Raw genomic sequence first — 13,703 nt, forward strand, 5'->3', positions numbered from 1 at the left:
GGGACAGGCAGGACACACGGTGTGGCCCTACCTGGTTAATGTAGTTGGGAAGTCTCAAATGTTGTGTGATGCGTGCCAGCCCTGAGACGTTCACGCTGCAGCGTGCACAGTCGGCTCTGGGTCCCCACACACAGGCAGTGCCCCGCAGCGCGCTCCTTTCGCGTTGCGCACCGTGAGGTGGCCCGGGAAGCGGCCCGGCCCGCTTTCCCCCGCCGGGACCCCCGGCCCACAGCACACCCTGAGCCGCCTGCCTCGAGCCGACGTGACACGGCCCCCCCGCCCCACGTCTAGGGTGCGATCGCAGAGCTGAGGGTGCGTGCGGACCCCCGCGTGAGCCCCCTGCAGTGCCAGGAGGAGGACGATGATGACACGGATGGGGTAAGTCTCCACACCCCCCCAGGGCATGCCTCTCCCCGGGACCCCAAGTGATGGGAGGGAAGGAGCCTTCCCTGCCTTGCACTTCCCACCTACAAACACGCAACACGCGTGAAATAAACATTCAAGACCCTCCTTGGGCAGCCAGGGTGCAGCACCGCAAACAGCAGGCTCCGTGGCAGAGAGGGTACATGTGCACATGTGCCTTCATTCATTCATTCCTATCGTCACCTGGGACCTAAGGAAGCAAAACCCCAACTCCTGAGGCTGTTGAGGATCTGGGCTCCCAAGGGGCAGAGCCCAGATCACAAGCACAGCCTCTCCCCAAATGGACATCTGATTTTAACGTCATGCCTATAACAGAAAACTCTTAAACAGAGGTCCTGGCTGAGGCTGAGTGTGGGCTGTGTACATGTACTTACACTTGCAGGCGTTTTCCAAATTTTGCCTTATTATTCAGTTGCCTTATTAGAGAAATCCAGGCTGCTTTGATGGTGCCGGTGCCAGCATGCTGCCTGAGGCTGCCCCAGCGTGGGGTGGGGGCTCCGGCTCCAGTCACCCGGGTGTCCCCAATACCCCCACACCGTCCTGCCCACCTGTGCCTCCTCCCAGAGACCGCGTGCCGGCCAGGGCCGGGGTGGAAGGGGCCCATCCTGGGGGCCACGCCCGGCAGCTTGCCCCTTCCCTGTGGGACACAGGGGATGGGAGGGTGCAGGCAACTGACCCAGGAGGACTCAGGATCCGCTGGGGCCAGTGGGGTGTGGCCTGGACTGCCTATTTTTCCTTTGTTTCCCTAAACTCCAGGCATCGGGAGACATTGGAAGTGGGCTGGAGGAGGACCGGGAGCTTCTCCGGGCGGAGATGGTGAGTGGCCTGGAAGCTGAGACCTCCGCCGGCTGCGTGGTTTGGGCGGGCGCTGCGTGGGCACAGGTGGCCGCCAGGGTGCCGTCCCTGAGGACACACTCCCCCTGGACTGGGGATGCCGGGGTGGGAGCCTCTGGGCTTCCTCCCCCTGGGAAGGCTCCTGGGAATCTGCAATCTGATCGAAGCATTCCTTTGGTCTTTGGGGTGGCCTCGACGCCCCTACCCTGGTAGCTTCTGGGGCCCTGAGGGGACAAAGCAGTTTGTAAATCTAGGACGAGAAAGGAAAGCTGGACAGGACGTGAGGGGAGGATTTTCTGGGAGGCCAAACTAGTGGTGCTTTCTCCAGCTCAGGCACCTGAATCAACACCCGGGGAGGCCAGGCGGGGGCGGGGGAGGGAGGGGGAGGGAGAGACGGGAGGGCTCAGGCGGGGCCCCACGGGATAAAGGGTGGAAGCCTGCTCCCACCCTCACCCCCGGCCTGTGTGTGCCGAGCTGGCTGAGAGCTGAGCTGCCCTCGGGTGGGCGATGGACCCCTGGTCCTTCCCCTGGCACTTGTTGGGGGGCAGTGCATGTCAGGACACAGAGCCCGTGGTGCCCCTGGAGGCCGCCGGCCCTCCTGCCCCCGGTGGGTGGATTTGGACACGCCCAGCCCTGGCTCCAGCCCGAGTGGCTGCGAGGAGGGGTCAGCCGTGGGAACTGGGTCTCCAGAGCTGGGGCCAAGCCCAGGCTGAAATGGCGCCTGGCTTAGTCCTCTCCACTGCCCCGGGTCTCTCCACAGCTGGTAACAGGCTCCTACTCATGCATTTGCAGCCCTGCGCCCACGGACGGGTGCTTCCAGAGCCCTTGTCTTCTCTGAGGACCCTGCAGTCAGAGGGGCCTGGGCGGGGTCTGGGCTGCAAGAGCCTTGCTGCCAGGGTGGCCTTGCCGGGACCTGCACCGGCAACCCTCATCCCCGCTCCCCGTGGCTGCCTGGCCGAGGCTGGTCCGTGGCCGAGCCTGGGAACCATGTGGCGCCTTGAAGGCTGGTCCTGCCGTCCCGTGGGGGCCCTGGTTCCTGGGGGGTGGGGACCCCTTGCTGGGCTCTGACGGCCACTCACTGGGCCGAGACCCCATCTGCCTCACAGCATCACCTGCACCCCACAAATCCATAAAAATGAGAGAGGTCCCCTCCCAAGGCGTGTCTGTCCCCACTTCCACCTCTCCCCCCCAGCCAGAGGAAGGGACCAGGCGCTGAGGGGTGGGGGAGGCTGGGGTACGTGAGGGCCCCGCCTGGCCCTGCCCTGAAGCTCCCCTGCTCCCGGCCGGGCCTCAGGGTCCCCTGCACGGCAGCTTGGGGGACCCCGGGCCGGCACGCAAGCTCTCCCACACAGCACTCGCCCTCCCTCCCTGTCCAGTCAAAGCCCCGTCCTGTGGGCGATGACCCAAAGGTCCATGTGAAGGACTGGCGCGTGCTCTTTCCTGCCGGGCTCTGTGGCCGCTTGTGGCTTCAGATAGCGGCACTTCCAGGCCGGCTCCCCAAGCCCCTTCCTGCCCCCCCGTGGGGAGGGAACACCAAGGTCCACCCTAAAGCCGCCCACTCAGAAAACCCCAGACACAATGGACTCCCCCCCCCCCGGCCAGGAGCCCCTCCCCAGTCTCCACCAAGCCCCCCTGTGGGGCCAGGGCCGCCGCGTGGGCAGGCCTAGGGTCCCCGCCAGCGGGGGGCAGGTGCATTTAGGATGACTCGGCATTTCTGGGGGCTGCTGCAGGGGGTCCCGACCTCCCCGTGGGGTCTGCAGGGAGATTGGGGAGGCGGCGCAGGGAGAAAGCTGTACACACACGACTGGTTTTAAACTAGCCGTCAGCTATTCTAGAATCCACATATGATGTGTCTGACACCTTGGCTTTTATATTTTAAGTGAACTTAGAAAAAAACCCGCATTACGTTTTGACAAGAAATAGCAAATAAAAAGAAATCCTGATCTAGATTCTACTTGGCAAGGTAGCAAATGGCCCCTTCCCAGTGTGCTGCCCTGGGACGGTGGGGGAGACGCGGAGGGAACGCGGTGCTCAGGGTGGCCGAGGGGGTGATGCCCTCCCCAGCCTCCGGGCTTCCAAGGCCAGAGACACCAGCAGGCAGCTCGGGGGGTCAGTCCCAGATGAAGCCCCAATGCAGACGTCACTTAGAACTATAAATATTTTATTTTTCAAACTCAATAAGCCCGACCCCGATGGACGCACCCTCATGCGCCTCTGCCGAGTGACCGAGCACCCCCCACCCTCCTCTTGCCAGGGCCCGTCCCTGGAGCCCAGCCTTCCCCTGGCTCCCCCGGTCATTTCTCCACCCTTGACTGGAGGCAGCAACACGGAAGATTCTAGAACTGAAGAAACCGAGGAAGCAACGACGGTGCCTTCACTGGGAGGTAAGACTCTTGCACATGTGGGGTGGGGTGAGTTGAGTGTGGTGTGTGGGGGGGGTATGTGTCATTGGGTGGTGTGTGGGGGTGTCATTGTGTGGGGGTGTGGGGGGGGTGCCGGCCTGACCCTTGTGGAACCCCGGGATGGGGCTTGGGGCCTGCTGGGAAGGAGCCGCCGGGCAGAGCTGCAGCTGCGGGGCAAGTCCTCCCCCTTCCTGTGGGTTCCGGGTCCTGGTCCCTATTTTGGGGGTGCTTTGTGGAGACCCCGCCACGGGATGGAGATGCCACCACTCGCCTGTGCCTTTGGGGTTCGCTTTGTGGGGAGGGGGGACTTGGAGCCAGGACCCGCTGGACCCCGCCCCGGGGTGGGCAGGGCTCGCGCACTTCCCCTGGGGCCCAGGACACTGTGGCACCCGCTGGCCCCGGGCGTGGCCGTGCAGGCGTGGGGCGGAGGGAGTGCGCCTGGTGGCGCTGGCCGTCCCCTGTTGCACGACAGCTCGGTGCACATTTCGAGCTTAAAACGACACCCCTGAATCATGCCGCAGCCCTGGGGCCCGAAGTCCGGCAGGGCTCACAGGCTGGAGTCGGGTGGGTGGCTGGGGTGGGCCGTCTCTCCGTGGGCGTGGGGCTCAGCCTCCGGGGCTCCATGCCTGGGGGTGCAGGCCTGAGGCCCCTAGTCCTCTGTCCCTGGCAGCCCACTACCCTGAATCGGGGCCCCTTCCTGCATCTCCAGCGCCACCAGGGCAGGGCTGGGCCTCCTCGCGCTCTGCCTTCCTTGCCCGCGTGCTCCCGTGTGCACCTGGACACTGGGATGTTGTCCCTCCTTGATGCCAGCGGAAGGGGGACTTCCCTTCCCAGCAGGACTCGGTCAGTGTTTGCTGAACAGCTGGGAAGGAGGCTTGAGGGTCCCCTTAGAGTTCTGTGTAGTGCAGGCCCCGGGTCAGGGCAGCACGTGGTCGGCGTGCTTTACAGATGTGCATTTATCACTTTACTAATGGCTGCAATGGCTTGTGGTCCTCGCAGCTGACTTAGGACAGAGAAGAGCGAAGGGGATGGGGCTGAGGAGCTGGCCCCCAGGCTCCAGGCCCGTGCACGCACTCTCTGCCCCATGGGCCGTGTGTATCGCTTCAGGAGGGCACAGCCTGGCTGGGCAAGGGGGCAAAGTGCCAAAGCCCGAGAGTCGGGCACCAAGGACCCACGTCCCCCTCGGAGGGACAGCCCTCGGTCTCCCTCCTTGCCTGCCTGCCACCCCTTCCTTGGGACAAGCACTGGCTGGACCTTGGTTCTTTTTTGTGGTTGTGTATTTTTATATTTTACATATTTTAGGCATAATCAGCATATGATAAATTACACATTTTTAAGCTTACAATTTTATAAGTCCTAGGGTTTGTACTTGCTGTGAAACCGTCACACAATCAGGGCAGAGAGACAGCTGTACCCCCAAAAAAGTTCACCCCTTCCTCCTGCCACTCCCCCACCCCAAGCAACCACCCATCTGCTTTCTGCCCCTCTCGGGTGTTGGCATTTCCAGAATCTTCTGTAGTGGAATCACAGCAAGTGGTGGATTCCGCCACTCGGCGCCATAACTTTGAGATTCATCCATGTTGCCCGCATGGCGCTGAGCCTCCGGCCGGGAGGACACCGTCCAGCTAATCCATCCCCTCCCCTGTCCAATTAGTCCATCCCCTCCCCTGTCCAGCTAGTCTGTCCCCTCCCCTGTCCAGTCAGTCCATCCCATCACCCGTCCAGTTAGTCCGTCCCCTCCCCAGTCCAGCTAGTCTGTCCCCTCCCCTGTCCAATAGTCCGTCCCCTCCTCTGTCCAGCTAGTCTGTCCCCTCCCTTGTCCAGTTAGTCCGTCTCCTCCCCTGTCCAGCTAGTCCGTCTCCTCCCCTGTCGGTGGGCCTCTGGGTGGCTGCTGGCCTCAGACTGTTACACAGAAACTGTGGCATGCGACCCTTTTCGTGTGGGCGTGCACCGTCCTGTCTCTGGGAGGTGCCGAGGGCAGAAGCCTGGGCCCGCCGGCCACTCCACGTGTAACTATTTTTAAAACTGCCGTGCTGTTCCCCAAAGCGGCCATTTCCCCTTTCACCGCCTGGTGGGGACCGCACTCCCTCGGGTCCTGGCTCGGTGCCCAAGGTTGGACTTTGCACGTGTACCTTCCTGGTGGGCGGGCACCAGGCACGTGTGCCCCCGGAACGCACACCTCCCTGATGGACGTGAGCCCGTGAGTGTGCCCCCTGCACACGCACCTGCACTCCCCAGTGGGCAGGGCTGGGCGTGTGTGCCCCCTGCTCACCCGCCATGCACCATCTCCCGGGCAGCAGCTGCTCAGACCCTTGCCCATTCGCTCGGGGCTGCTTTCTTAGCGAACAGAGCATGGAGTCCTTCCTGTGTTCTGTGCACAAGTCCTTCCTCAGATACACGCTTTGCAAATATCTTCTCCCATCTCTGGCCAGTTTTGTCATGTCTTAATGGTGTCTCTAAAGGGCACATTTTTTATTTCGATGACGTCCGCCTTATCGGTTTGCTCGTGGGTGGTGTCTCCGGTGCACGTGAGGCCACTGCCAAACCCAGGCCCAGAGGTTCCCTCCTGGATGCCCCACAGTTGTGGGGTGAATTGGGGCCCCGGGGCTCATGGAAGGGCTGGGGCCTGGATCCGAGTGAGCACCGCCCGCCTGCGCCTGCCCAGTTGCCCAGCTGTGTGGAGGACGCCCCCCTTGCCCCACAGGCTCTGCGCCACTGTCTGTCTGACAGCACCCTGTTTTGATCCTGAGGCTGTGTGATGAGTCCGGGAGCTGGGCGGGTTTGTGCCGCGCCCTTCACATTTCCCTAGGGACCTGGCAGCAGGTTGTGGGTTCCCGCCGGAGCCACCGCGTGGCTGTGCCACCCCCTAGTGGCCAGGGCGTCGCCACGTCGGGGCTCAGGGCCACCTGGGGACCCCAGACAGGCAACAAGTAGACCCCAAGATCCAAAGCCTGAGACCCCTGAGAACTGCAGCCCAGGGACCCCAAAACTCTCAGCCTGGAGACCCTGAGACCATCAGCCCAGGGACTCCAAGACCCTCAGCTTGGGGACCCCAACACCCTCAGCTTGGGGACCCCAACACATACAGCCCAGGGACCCCGAGACCCACAGCCTGGGGGGCAGTGTTCCCGGCAGTGCCGTGGAGGCCGAGTAGGATGGTGCCCCTTTGTGCTGGCAGCTCTGACACCTACCGCCCGACTGCGGGAAGAGGACGCGGGCTGCAGCCCTGGCCAGTGCCTCCTTCCAGGGTCAGGGCCCAGGGGGAGCTGGTAGCCCCAGCTGAGGGGCAGAGGGTTCCTGCAGCTTCCATCCAGAGAAGGGCTTGTAGACACCCCAAGAAGTGTGAACACGTCCAGGCCCCATGAACTGTGGTCACCCGGCAGGCTGGCCCACTGGACAGAGGTGTCTGGGCACAAGAAGGGTCACTGTGAGTGCAGCGGACACGGACATATTTTAGCGAGAGAGGAACTCATGAAATGGAGTGCGGGGACTGAGGGAACGGAGATGGGGACAGAAGGCAAGGGATGGGGAGGAGGGACAGGGAGGAGGGGGAGGGGAGGGAAGGGAGGGAGAGGGGGGAGGGCCCTGTAAACAAGGCAGCCTGGGACCTGGGGTGTACTGGGCCGTGGGCCGTGGGGTGTGGGGTGTATGACCCTTGCACTATTTCTGTGGGTTTTCAGCTCTTCAAAAGCATTTGGAGGGAAAAAAAGAAAAGAAAAAAAGCGATGAGTGATGAGAAGGCAGTTCAGATGGGCCAGGTCTCTGAGTGTACAGGAGCAAGAAAGAACATTCTGGAAGGCCTGGGCATCCACGTGGAGCTCATGGTGCACCAAGGCACCCCGGCTCGTGGGGCAGGGTGGGGTTTACTGCTGATTTAAGGCCCGTGCTCCCGCCGCCCCCCACGGCCAGGGCACCTGCGGAGCTCCTGTGCTCAGGGGTGCTCTGTGTGGGGCTCAGCACGGGGGCAGGCCGCCTCCCTGGAGAGGGCAGCCCCGGGTCTGATGCAGCCCACCCCCCCAGTTCAGACGCTTGCCGGCGAGGAGCACAGAGGCCCGGGCAGTGCAGGTGGTGTGGACCCAGACGCGGCGGCCACGAGGGGCGGGAGTGCCCGGCAGCTGGGCAGCAGTGTGGAGGAGGTGAGGCCCCGGGGGTGCACGGCAGTCCCAGCAGACTCCTCGGGCCCGGCCCTGGGTGTCCACAGTTGGGGCTCCCTGGCCAGCATGCACGGAGTCACCTCGACCCCCATGTGGGCAGTGCCCGGAGACCCCAAGGCAGTCTCTGGGGGGGGTGCGGGCCTGGGGGGGCGTGAACACAGCTGTTCCCGTGTCCTCTTTGCTCCCAGGGGCCCCTGAGGCTCGGCTCTCCAGGCCCGAAGGGGCAGAAGGGGGAGCCTGGCGTCCAGGGCCGGCCTGGCCCCATGGGTCCCCAGGGCCCCGCAGGCCCGGCCGTGCACAGCCCCGACGGCACCCCCGCACAGCCTGTCCCTGGGCCGCAGGGACCCCCCGGACCTGCCGGGCCGCCAGGGAAGGACGGACTCCCGGGCACCAATGGCCAGCCGGTGAGCACGTCCCTGGGTCGGGCCTGGCCCGGAGGGGGAGTGGGGGCTTCAGCCGGCTCAGAGCAGGCCCGAGACCCCCAGAGTGGCTGAGCTCCAGGATTCCCGGACAGGCTGTGGAGACCCGGCCGAGAGCCTGCGGGGGCTGGGCGGGGGCCTGGCCTGGGGCTGCAGCCGGAGAGACTGGAGTGGAGGGCTTCTCCCTGCCCGTGCCCCGCCTAACATTTCTCTCCTTTCCAGGGGGACCCTGGGGAAGCCGGGAAGCCGGTAGGTGGGCTTTTCTTCCTCTGTCCTCAGTGAAGCATGCCTGGGGCCCGCCACCCTTTTTTTTTTTAAAGAAAGAGGGAGGAAGGGAAGGAAAGACAGAGAAAGAAGGAAGTGAGGAAGAAAGGGAAACATTTTTAAACATTTTCTTGTTTTATTATATTTTGTTTGTTTGTTTGTTTTTTACATGGGCTGGGGCCGGGAATCGAACCGGGGTCCTCCGGCACGGCAGGCAAGCACTCTTGCCCGCTGAGCCACCACGGCCCGCCCGCCACCCTTTTTAACACTTAATTTGGATTTCTAAAAATCAACAAATGGTATTCCCAATAAACAGAAGGTGGCCACAAAGCTCCAAGTCGGACGTGAGGGAGCGCGGGGCCCACAGGTGCAGAGGCGGTCGTGCAGGAGCCCCTGCAGCCCTTGCAGGAAAAGGGTCTTAGAAGGATGAGGGGCGTCCACAGGACAGCAGGGCGTAGCCATAGCTGCAGGCGCTGCCCGGGAGAAAGGATCCTGTCAGGGCCAGAGATTCACAGACCTCGACCACACGTCCACCAAGTGAGCGTGTGTGCGCGTGTGCACATGCACGTTCATGTATATATCGTGCATGTGGCTTGTGCTAGTGTGTGCAAATGCACATGTGTGGGAGCATGAGTGTTTACGTGTGTGCATGTGTGAGTGTGTGAACATGTGAGTGTAACTGCACATATGAGTGTACGTGTGAGCATGTGAGTGTGCAAGTGTTAGTACACGTGTGAACCTATACGTGCATGTGTGACTGTGAGTGTACAGATGTGTGCGTGTGCAAGTGTGTGTGTAAGAGTGCATGTGTGAGTGTACCTGTGTAGTTGCACATGTGTGTGCATGTGCATGTGGCATGAGTGTGAGCGTTCGTGTGTGTATGTGTGCATGCCCGGGTCTGTACGCATACAAGCGTGTGCGTGTGAGTGTGCTCACATGTCTGTGGCAGGGGACTGGGACGGCCCCCATGTCCTCCAGTGGCACGTGTTAGGTTCCTTGTCCCACAGCGTCCAAGCAGGTGTCCAGTGCTCGTGATACCAACCACTGCTGAATCCACGAGGGCCCCTTGTCCTCCTACCAAAGTAGCACACATGCAAGCACACGTCCGTGTACACACACGCGAGCACCACCGTTGGAGGGGGACCCACCTAGCCACTGGGCCTTGGGTCCCGGCTGGCCGTGAGGTCCCTCAGTGCTCAGAGCCCCTGGACTCATGGCGGGAGGCCCAGCCCTGTCCCCCTTGGAGGGCTCTGGCCGTCAGGGCTGCCGAGACGTCGGGGGCTGCCCTTGGGGGGTTAGGCACGGGCCCGCAGGGCTTGGCCGCTGAGGAGGGCAGCCTCAGACCCGCTCTCTGTGCTCCAGGGTGACGTCGGGCCTCAGGGCTTCCCAGGGACCCCAGGAGACGCCGGTCCCAAGGGCGAGAAGGTGAGACCCACGCCCAGGCTGGGGCGGGCCTGGGCCGGTCCGGCACCCCAACTGACATGCTTGTCTCCTGTGCCCAGGGGGAGCCTGGGGCTGGGCCAAGAGGACCCCCGGGAGCCCAAGGGCCTCCGGGGCCCCCAGGACCCTCCTTCACACCCGACAGGCTGGTGAGCCCCACTTTGCCCCACCCCGCGGATCCGCCTGAGCCGGGAGGGGCGGCTGAGCCCCTGGAGCCCCTGGTGGGATTGAGGTCTCTGGGCTGGGTCTGGGGTCACAGGTGTGTGGCTTGTCCCCACAGACGTTCATCGACATGGAGGGCTCCGGCTTCGGGGGCGACCTGGAGAGCCTCCGGGTAAGCCCCCATGCTGCCCGCTCCCCGGTTCATCCCCTGTGCTGTGGGTGGGCGTCCAGCGGGGACCCGTGGGGGACGAGGCCGTTCGGGGGCGTGTGCCATGACGCCCCGTCTCCCCTGTCCAGGGACCACGAGGCTTTCCCGGCCCCCCCGGGCCCCCCGGCGTCCCCGGCCTCCCCGGTGAGCCAGGCCGCTTTGGGGTGAACAGCTCAGACACCCCAGGCCCCGCGGGCCTGCCCGGCGTGCCAGGCCGGGATGGGGTCCCCGGGCTCCCCGGCCCGCCGGTAAGTCCTGCCTCCCACACCTCACCTGCTCGCTCCCCTCCCAGGAGTGGAGGTCTCTTCCACTGTCAGGGCTTAGCCCCCCCATTCCTGCCCCCACCCCACAGCCTTCTAGCCAGGAGGCACTGTCCAGGGTGCAGAGGTGAGGGGGCAGCCTGAGCAGGCCCGCGGTTCTGGGGTGGCCTGTGGGTGACCCCTTTCCGGCCCCACAGACTCTCCTCAGTTCTCTCGCTGCCCCACTGCTCAGAGCCCCCCCTCCCCGCTCCCCAATGCCCCCGGCCCCACCCCTCTCCCCATCCTTGAAGTGCGAGCCCCGAGGTGCCGGCAGGCACTGTCTCCTGTGACGGGTGGACGGTTGTGTCGGGGGCGGGGCTCGCACCCCAGGAGGCGCACGGTGGGGGGTGCTGTCCCAGCTCAGCTGTCCATCGACCACATAGGGGTAGCTGCCGCCTCCCAGCCCCCTCCACAGACCCCGATTGCTCGCGGCTCCACACATGACAAGCCAGGCGTAGGATGCCCCGGGCGGCTCAGGCGGCACCCTGGGGGCCCCATGTTGGGGTGTAGGAGCTCCCAGCACCCTGGTTCTCCCAGGACCTCCAGGGCCCACATGCCCTCACTTGCCCTTCTCCCGCAGGGCCCCCCGGGCGCCCCAGGAAAGGAGGGACGCCCAGGAGACCATGGCCAGAAAGGAGGCCTTGTGAGTTGCTGCCTGCCCGGTGGGGTGCACGGCCGCGGGGCTGGGGGTGGCGGGCGGCGGTGGAGTAGACGCTGGGGCCGAGGCTGGATGCTGGCGTGGTCCCACGTGGGCCTCGGGGGCTGAAGTTCACTCAGGAGCACGCTGGAGGGGCTCGTGGATGCCCGGGCGGACAGGGGTTTGGAGAGGAGGCGTCCTTCACCTGCCGTGACCTTCCTGCGGGCCGGGGGCGGGTGGTCAGCGTCAACAGGGCAGCGTCGGGCGGCACGGGGAGTGGGCTTGGCTGCAACGAGGGGCTGGGGCTTGCTGCTCATGGGCAGCATGGGGCAGAAAGGACGGACAGCCTGGGCTGGTGGGGCCATGGCCCAGAGTCCAGGGGTGCAGTCCCAGCGCCGTCTCAGCCCTCCCAGGAAGGGGTCAGGGCAGGTGCCGTGTTGGGGCTGTCGCCAGGTGGGGACGAGCAGAGCTGAGCTGGGATGGGGTTTGGGGGGGCCCTGCCCGGCAGGAGGGCACAGGCTGTGCGTGCAGGACGAGGCGCGGCTCACACGCGGCCCTTCTCTCTCCTGCAGGGTGAAGTGGGTGCCCCGGGATCCAAGGTAGGCACAGAGGCCCCTCCCGCTGCTCACGCCACCTCCCCAGCCTGCACCACGTGGGGACCATCCCCTCCCTTTGTTTGTGGGGTGGCTACAGGCGGGTCCCGGTAGCCGGGGCTCCCGCAGCTCTGGGGAGGCCGTGGGCCCCACGCTGGGGTTTTCACATGAGGGATGGTGAAGGAAGGCGCGCCCCAGGCTGTGTGCCCCCCCTGCACCGGCAGCCCTGACCTGCTGCCCACCCTCAGCCCCCTGGGGCAGCCGCCAGGGGCTGCAGGGGCTGGATGGGGGTTCCCCGGCCAGGCACCCCCAGCCAGTCAGAGGGGGAAGCACAAACGTCAGAAGTGCCAATGCCTAGAAGGAAGCACTGAGGTGGGTTAAGGTGTAAAGCAGGTCCGACGTCTGTGTGATGAGATGCACGTGTAAGGGCACACGCGTGTGCATACAGGCTACACACACACAAATGTAACTTCAGGGTAAGTAAGGAATTGTTTTTCAACCTGAAGTCTAGGCTAAGAGAAAAGGCTAAAGCTGGAGGAAAAAACATAAATATTATTTTGGTTTGCTAAAGCTACTGGAATGCAGTATACCAGAAATGGAACAGCTTTTATAAAGGGAATTTATTAAGTTGCAAATTTACAGTTCTAAGGGCAAAAAAGAATCCAAACCCTTATCCAAGAAAGGCCGATGGGCCTGGAACACTCTGTCCACCTGGGAAGGCCCGCGGCCGGCTCAGCTGGTCCTTTGGCTTCTGGTTTCCAACAGCTTCTCCGGGGCGTTTTCGCCCTTCATCCTGACGCCTGGTGTCACGTTAGCTCAGAAGCAACTGGGTTTTCTCCAAAATGTCTCCCCTTTTAAAGGACTCCAGTAAACAAGTCAAGACCCACCCGGAATGGGCGGTCCCATCTCCATCTAACCAAAGACCACACTGGGCGTGTCCCATCGCCGTGGAAACGGTCCTGTCGGGGTCTCCCCTAAACAATAGATGAGGCCCCGCAGGATGGGGTCAGGGTTAAAACACGGCTCCTCTGGGGCACAGAATTTCAAACTGGCACAAAAAATAAGAAATTAGAAACAGGTTTAAAAAAACAAACTTTTTAGAGGAACCTTTGAAAGATCAAAAGTTAGATGAGATGAAGTGTGATGAAAGGGTGAAAGCACCAAGACAAGGAAACCGCGCGCTCCAGCTGCGGGAGCATCAGGACACGGGTGGGGGACGTGAAGGCACTGCTCGGTGGAGAGATGCGGGCGGGCCCGGGACGCACGGAGGCGGGCGCTGCGACACGGGACCTGCTGGGCAGGTGGAGGGGCCCCAGGAGGGTGGGCCGGCCTGAGAGGCCCCCGGGGAGTGAGTAAGGCGTCCACGTGGGTGTCGGCTGTGTGGGGGGCGCAGTGCAGGGGCGGCCCCCAGCGGCGGAGGTTAGTGGGAACCCACAGAGGGGCTGACGCTGCCTCTTCCCTGTGCAGGGGGACCAAGGAGACCCCGGCCCCATAGGCGCCCCCGGGGAGAATGGCCCCATAGGGGCCCCTGGACCAGCTGGACGCCCCGGGCCCCCCGGACCCCCCGGACCCCCGGGCCCCGGACTGGCCGCGGGATTTGTGAGTACTGCCGCGCTTGGCCCGAAAGCCTGGGTCCGCGCCCGTCCTGCCTCGGGCATCCCCCCGCCTGCGTGGCCTGCGCCAGGCCTGTCACCCACCGCCCCCACACCCTGGAAGGTTCTGAGGCAGGACACCCGGGCTGGCCCCAGCACAGAGGAGAGGCTCGAGCAGACAGGCTTGCTCACGCAGCACCCCGAGAGGCCGGGCGGGGGGGGCGCCTGCACTGCAGCTCTCTTCAGCTGGGGGAGGCTGTTCCTGGGGCGGTCCGC

At 64.0% G+C, this 13,703-nt stretch overlaps 1 protein-coding gene across 1 annotated transcript in view; it reads left to right on the plus strand.

Annotated features, from left to right (window-relative positions):
- The window catches only part of COL18A1 (collagen type XVIII alpha 1 chain), a 45,338-nt gene that overhangs the window by 14,304 nt on the left and 17,331 nt on the right, over window positions 1-13,703 (plus strand). Inside the window, exons 3-15 of the mRNA XM_077119194.1 lie at window positions 292-378; window positions 1,180-1,239; window positions 3,512-3,641; window positions 7,680-7,795; window positions 8,002-8,217; window positions 8,455-8,481; window positions 9,859-9,921; window positions 9,999-10,085; window positions 10,217-10,270; window positions 10,396-10,554; window positions 11,186-11,248; window positions 11,815-11,841; window positions 13,303-13,434. Coding sequence (XP_076975309.1) covers window positions 292-378; window positions 1,180-1,239; window positions 3,512-3,641; window positions 7,680-7,795; window positions 8,002-8,217; window positions 8,455-8,481; window positions 9,859-9,921; window positions 9,999-10,085; window positions 10,217-10,270; window positions 10,396-10,554; window positions 11,186-11,248; window positions 11,815-11,841; window positions 13,303-13,434 — 1,221 coding nt within the window. The remainder of the gene's footprint in view (window positions 1-291; window positions 379-1,179; window positions 1,240-3,511; window positions 3,642-7,679; window positions 7,796-8,001; window positions 8,218-8,454; window positions 8,482-9,858; window positions 9,922-9,998; window positions 10,086-10,216; window positions 10,271-10,395; window positions 10,555-11,185; window positions 11,249-11,814; window positions 11,842-13,302; window positions 13,435-13,703) is intronic.

This window comes from Tamandua tetradactyla, chromosome 10, assembly GCF_023851605.1.
Source record: "Tamandua tetradactyla isolate mTamTet1 chromosome 10, mTamTet1.pri, whole genome shotgun sequence".
NCBI classification, from domain to species: Eukaryota; Metazoa; Chordata; class Mammalia; order Pilosa; family Myrmecophagidae; genus Tamandua; species Tamandua tetradactyla.